At 56.8% G+C, this 6,192-nt stretch overlaps 1 protein-coding gene across 1 annotated transcript; it reads right to left on the minus strand.

The window, feature by feature from the left end:
• Positions 1-3,660: 3,660 nt before the first annotated feature.
• On the minus strand, positions 3,661-5,800 carry Gadd45b (growth arrest and DNA damage inducible beta). Its single transcript, XM_048460725.3, has 4 exons — positions 5,488-5,800; positions 5,297-5,398; positions 4,611-4,833; positions 3,661-4,341 (listed from the first exon to the last, which is right to left on the minus strand). Exons 1-4 carry the CDS (start codon positions 5,529-5,531, stop codon positions 4,228-4,230), a joined length of 483 nt encoding a protein of 160 aa, XP_048316682.1. The 5' UTR covers positions 5,532-5,800; the 3' UTR covers positions 3,661-4,227.
• Between the last annotated feature and the right edge of the window lie 392 nt (positions 5,801-6,192).

The raw sequence follows: 6,192 nt of genomic DNA on the forward strand, positions 1-6,192 counted from the left end.
CAATGAGGCCCCTCCAGTGGTGGGGCGCTGGGAGAGAACTGACCCCCTCTGTGGACCGGGTGGGGCCCAGGATGAGGTTTCCAGAGCTGAGGGGCGGGAAGAAAGAAAGGTCGGGACTGTCTGGGGCGCAGTGACACAGCTCTGGGATCTCAGGATCTGCAGGAACTTTCAGGCCTGTCTGACTTTAGAGTGAGACAGTGAGACAGTCATTAAAAACTGACAGTCAGCGTGGGAGACGGGGTTTAGAGGGTAAAGGGGCTTGTAGCCAAGCTTGAACACCTGAGTTCAATCCCAGGATCCACAGGGAACCAACTCCCCCAAGTTTTCTTCTGACCTCCACATGCAAAAAATAAATAGAATATATTCTTTTTTTATTATTTATTATGTATACAATATTCTGTGTGTATGCCTGCAGGCCAAAGAGGGCACCAGACCCCATTACAGATGGTTGTGAGCCACCACGTGGTTGCTGGGAATTGAACTCAGGACCTTTGGAAGAGCAGGCAATGCTCTTAACCTCTGAGCCATCTCTCCAGCCCCAATAGAATATATTCTTAAGAAAAAATAAAAAAGCTAGCTTATGATGGAACAAGTGTGCCGTGCCAGCATTGGGGATCTCTGTGAGTTCGAGGCCAGTCTGATCTACACAGCAGGTTCCAGGCCTGCCAGAGCTACACAGAGAAACCCTGTCTCAAATACAAAATGAGGGTCTGGAGAGACGGCTCCACGGTTAAAATCAGTTCCGAGCACCCACATGGCAGCTCACAACCAGAGCACCAGGAACAAGAGTGGTGGACTTGAGGATCAGATTCTAGACAGGTTTAATTGGTCCTGAGACTCCCGTAAGGAAGCCCTAAGCTGAGGCCCGCCCCCTTTCTAGCCACGCCCCCTCAGCCCTTTTGAGCTGAAAAAGGCCTATTGAACCCTGATGCTTCTTGCCTCTTTGCTAACTGCGCATTCCCCAGAAGGGCAGGAAAGGGCCTGGCATACAGTCAGAGTTACATAAAACAAATGCAGGTGGCGCAAAGAATCAAGTCACATCAAAGAAGAGTTTGACGCGTCGGTCGGTGACGTTCTGTGTGCCAGCCTGGGGACAGACTGTTTTGTCCCTCGGGGTTCACGTTAGCCCGCAGCTTGTGTCCTTGCCAAGTCTTGTGACACCACTGAGCTTAGGGAACCCTGTCCTGTGGAGGTGACCAGTCACAGGACCTTGGACAAATGGTTCCACCTCCTTGAATGGCTTCGCTGTGAAATAGGGACACTAATCATGATGTCCGTCTCCTGGGGATGTCCTGAGCAGTCGGCTAATTAAAACTGAATAGTCAAGTTGGGCTGGGGGCGTGGTCGTGGTGGGGCCCTACCTAGAAGGTTCCACTGATGGTCTGGAGGCGTGGCCAGTGAATGGACCCCTCCCTCCACCCTTACTGCCTAGGCGCCCCCAGTGAGGGTCAGGGTGGAGCCCAGGGAGCAGATCATTTTCAGACGCTGAATTCCTCTCCCTCCCACCCCTAGCACCAATCCCACCTCGGACCCTTCACCCTGCGAGAACAAAATCAAATATAAAAGCAGTTGTGTTGTATTCTTTCACCCAACATCGCTGTGTATTGGATCCACCCTGCACCTGCCCCAGCCTGCTCCTTCAGTACAGCAATATGGGCGCCCAGAGCCATCATCACCTGTGCCTGGAAAGCGGGGTTCAGGGAAAGAGCTAGAACTTCGTGTGCTATAGAGGTGTCACCAGGGGTCTGTCCACCAAGGCTGAGTTTCAAGGGATGTCAGTCAGGGTGAACGTACACCTGTTTCTACAGCCCTTTACCAGGCTGCACGTCACCAAGGAGAGCCAGCTCAGAGAGATGGAGCAACTTGGCCAAGAGGAACAGGAAGTGCCCAGGTGCAGGGGTTTGTGTTCCTATAACTGAGTCCGGGGACTGCGTGTGCAAGCGTGCGTGTGCGTGTGCGCCACGCCCATCTGCCTGCAGCCTGCATTGCCAAGTTTTTCCTGCTTAACGTCCAAGGAACACACCCACGTTTCCTGGCACACGATGGTATCCCTAAGGAGACCAGCAGCCCAGCGCAGGACCGAAGCTCGGTGACCTGGGACAGCTTCTCTCTGTTGACTGAGGATGGCTCAGTCTCCCCTCAGCTGCCTAAAGTTTTCCTCTCATCCACCCATAATTCCAGACTCCAAGCCAGGTTGTGGCTTCTCCACTCCGAGCTTTGGTCTCTTTTTCTGTGAGCCAATGAGGCTGGGGCAGTTTTGAGTGTGGAATGAAGACCCTGGGCTGGTATGGCAGGGTCAGGGGGCCAGGTATTCAAAATGATTCCGCACCAGGAAGACTTCAGAACCTTGAAACAGAAGAGGGGGAAACAAGGCAGGGCAGAAAGTGCCAGGCCCTGGCTTGAGACCGCAGTAACTTCTCCCTCAACTCACTCCTGCTGGTCCAGGGCCTGTCAGTCTTGTGGACACCTGGGTAGGGAACCCAAGAAACCACCAGGTCAGGGAAGAGACAGTAGGTTACAGGTCCAAAGAGCAGGGCCACTGCCTGCAGGCAAGACTGTGTCCTCGTGGTCCTGTGTCCCGTGTCCCCACCCCACCCCCGCAATATTCCCATGCTAGGGAAGCCTCACCCTGTGACCCCCCCTGGCTCTCTGTCACTCAGGTGCCATCTCAGGGCCCCATCTCCCTCCTACCCCTTCCGGCTCCAATCTGTTTACTTGTCCACCCAAATGCTTCTGGGTGCCCCCGCCATGGTGACCTTCCTCCCCGGGATGTCACTCAAAGACTGTTGAATCTATAGCCTAACTCCTCATCCTCCCCACTTCACTACACCTCCCCAAACCCGTGACAACCCTGGGCCCCTCGCGCCAGGGCAACACCCCAGCTCGTGACCGCTCATCCCTGACACTCTGCTCTCAGGTACCCTTCCCCTCCCCCACCGCGGGGGACTCCCCTCCTGGTGCTCCCCCCTCCTGCGCGTGACCCCCAGGGCGCCCCTGGGGATTTCCTCCACCCACTAGGTGCTCGGTGGAAAGGTCGCGGCCGCTGGGAGCGGGTAAACTGAGGCCGACAGGGTAAAAGAACTCTGGGAGCGGTCGTAAGGTTTCGGTTTGGAGCAAGATGCAGAGCGGCCAAGGCTTCCAGGGTGTTTTCCTACTGTTGATTTTAGTTCGTGGGGGGCGGGGGAAATGGAAAAAATATTCTCTTCCTTTTGTGCATCCACAGGGCCCATCCCAGGAAGGAGAGCTTTGGTGTGTCGCAGGGGGGATCGGGGATTCCCCCCTCCCGCCCCCACAAGGACCCTCGTTGTGTGGCCTCAGGTGCCCTCGCAACCTCCCTGGTCTCTGGGCTGTGGCCGTCGGCTGTGAAGGGTATTGCAATCTCTTCCCGGTGAGTCGGGACCCAGGGCCTCGGCTCCAGCTGTGGCTCCAGCACAGCGGGTAACAGGCGGGCTGGGCCGCCAGGTTTCGTAATAAACCCGCCTCTTAATTGCTGTGATGCAGCAGGACTTGGGTGGTGGCGCCTGCAGCAGAGCAGAAGTGTCTGGAGCTGCCGAGCTCAGAGCTCCTGAAGAGGCTGGGTGGCCGTGGGGCGACATAGGGGGCATCTGGAGGGACCGGTGGGCGAAGGAGGGAAACACAAGAACCCGGAGGCTTAACCAGTTTATTTAACCAGTTTATTTGAATGTCTCTGTAGTAGAAACTTTTAAAGAATAAACAAGCAAGCGACCTGTTGTCTTGCTCAACACAATAACAAAATAGATTTGTATCAGAGTAGCAGAGTCCCGGGCTCGTCCGGGCTCCCGCGGCGACGGTCGCCGCTCTCCGTTGTGCACAGTTCTCTGTCCTGCAGGGTCGGGGACACCTCACCGACCCTATGGCGTCGAATCCAGACCCTCCTCTCTCCTGGCTGAGGCTGCACGCAGAGGCTGGCTGCAGGATTCCCAGGCCTGGACTCCAAGGTCCCTTCTCTTCCGGCCCGGAGTCCCCTCCTTCCTGTCTCGGCGACCACCTGTGGTGCTGCTCCGGGTTCCACTGCCCCTGGGCGGGCGGGCGCACACTCCCCTCTCATCTCAGTATCAGTGACTCCGCCCCTCCCGGAAGGTCTCACGGGTAGGGAGGCTTTTGAGGGATTGTTCTTGGGGATGAGGGGGGGTCAAATATGTATTTTATTTAACTATTTTTAGGGGACAGCAACTCAACAGTTGCTTTAGATGTTTGGAGAGGGCCTCAGCGTTCTTCTAAAGAAATATAGGGGACCCATTGGTTATTTCCCCTGCTCTCTTCACAATAACTGGCCACCTCCACCAAGCCTTGGCTTTTCCAGGTATCTGTGTGACAGTTCTGTGAGGGGGACAAAAAGGAAGGGTTTAGTGGGAGCTCTAGGAGTTTGGTAGGGAGCCTCCCTCCAGTGCCCTGGGGCCCCTTTGGGGAACAAACAGGTTGGCTCAAAATAGCTGCCAGGGTGACGAGGCAGCCCACGGGACATGCCGAGCATGGCTGGGCAGTGAGCTGGTGACCGACTAGCCAGCCCAGTTATGTTGACAAACACGGTACCTAGGTGCCCGGGGCAGGCGGGGGCGGGCAATGAGAGAGAGAGAGACTCGGCTTACCGTGACCAGGAGACAGTGCAGGTCTCGGGCCTCAGTGGTGCCCAGTGTCTCTGCCGGTTCTCCGAGGAGCTGTGCCAGCCTCTGCATGCCGGATACCCTGACGATGTCAATGTCATTGTCACAGCAGAACGACTGGATCAGGGTGAAGTGGATCTGCAAGGCGATGTCATCCTCCTCCTCTTCATCTATGGCCAGGAGGCACAAGACCACGCTATCAGGGTCCCTGCAGGAAAGAGGGGGTTTCAGGAGGAGGCTAGACACGGAGGGGATGGCACCGGGCACCAGCTCGGGGACTGCAGGCGGGTGAGAAGTGACAAGACCCACGGTGCACCAGGAGTGTGCAAGAATAAGTCCCGTGTCGTCGCCCCCCCCCCCACCAGCTGCACGGTTGCCGGGGAGGACGACTATGCAAATGCTGATGGCAGTGGGGGAGGGGGCGCAGGGTTCAAAGTTAATGGGGTTGCCTTGTCAAAACAAAAGCCACAAAACCTCAAACTTGCAATGTCAGGGTTCTGCAGGGAGTCTCTCCCCCCCCCCAAAATCTCAGAGAAATGTCACCCTCCACTCCCCAAGACCGAGAGCACTGAGAAAGTCCCTTAGACCCGTGCCCTACAGGAGTGTTGGGAGAGCTCGTGCATCAGAGGGGCGCCCCCACCCACGCCCGAACAAAGGGGGTGCTGACTCACACATTCATCAGTTTGGCCGCCTCGTACACCCCCACGGTGAGGCGATCCTGACGCTGTGCGGCCACCAGCAGCTGCTCCACCGCGGCGGACACCGCCTGCATCCTAAGAGGTCAAGGGAGAGGAGGCGATTAGCCGGTGACAGCCGGCCGACCTCAGGCGGCGGGTGGTGAGACCTCGGGCCCTGTACTCACTTCTGAGCCGCGTTGTCGCTCGCCACCAGCTCTTCCAGCGTCATGATGCAGTCACACTCCACAGCGGACCCTCACGGAAGATCCCCAAGGGCAAAATATGCGTCCAGATCCGACTCAAGAGGAAAAATACCTTCCCGTGTGAACAGAAACGTCCAAGGTCTTCCAAAGGCAGTGGGACTTCCCTTCCCAAGAAAAAGGCAAAAGAAGAAAAAAAAAAGAAGATTGCAAAAATCCCCACGAATATTAATCCAAGAGCCAAGAGTACCGATGATGAGCGCAGGTCCAAGGCTGTCGCGGAGTAAAAGCGCGGCCGCCAGAAGCCACATATATAGACTCTCCGAGTAGGCGTGGCCTCGAGGGGCCTGTGCCGCTCTCCCATTGGTGAATACACAAAGAGACGAGGGCCCTGCACTGCTATTGGCTGGTGGTGTGGCAAGGGCGGAGCTCAAGCACCGGCTGCCCCACGTGGGGACTTGGGCAGGGAGGAGCGCGAACCCGGGAAGCCGCGAGTGCCAGAAAAACGAGAAAGAAAAAAAAAAAAACCCACACACGCAGACCCAAAAAAACAGAAGTTTCTCTCCTGATTTCCCGGCAGCCGCGCTACGCAGGCCGCGCGCGGGGTTTCCAGCGCGAGAGGCTGGCCTGGACTTTCGGGGAGGGCTGTCTGGAATCCCCTCCCAGTCCCCGGGAGAGTCCCCAGCCTTT

This window comes from Myodes glareolus, chromosome 8 (genome assembly GCF_982192425.1).
Source record: "Myodes glareolus chromosome 8, mMyoGla1.1, whole genome shotgun sequence".
NCBI classification, from domain to species: domain Eukaryota; kingdom Metazoa; phylum Chordata; class Mammalia; order Rodentia; family Cricetidae; genus Myodes; species Myodes glareolus.

What these genes read in the sequence shown, in the direction of transcription:
- Gadd45b (XM_048460725.3), bottom strand. Translation starts at nt 5,531, where the DNA reads ATGACGCTGGAAGAGCTGGTGGCGAGCGACAACGCGGCTCAGAA. An exon ending in AGCGACAACGCGGCTCAGAA is followed by an intron (nt 5,399 to 5,487) that starts GTGAGTACAGGG and finishes TTGACCTCTTAG; the next exon opens with GATGCAGGCGGTGTCCGCCG. An exon ending in TGCACTGTCTCCTGGTCACG is followed by an intron (nt 4,342 to 4,610) that starts GTAAGCCGAGTC and finishes TCCCCCTCACAG; the next exon opens with AACTGTCACACAGATACCTG.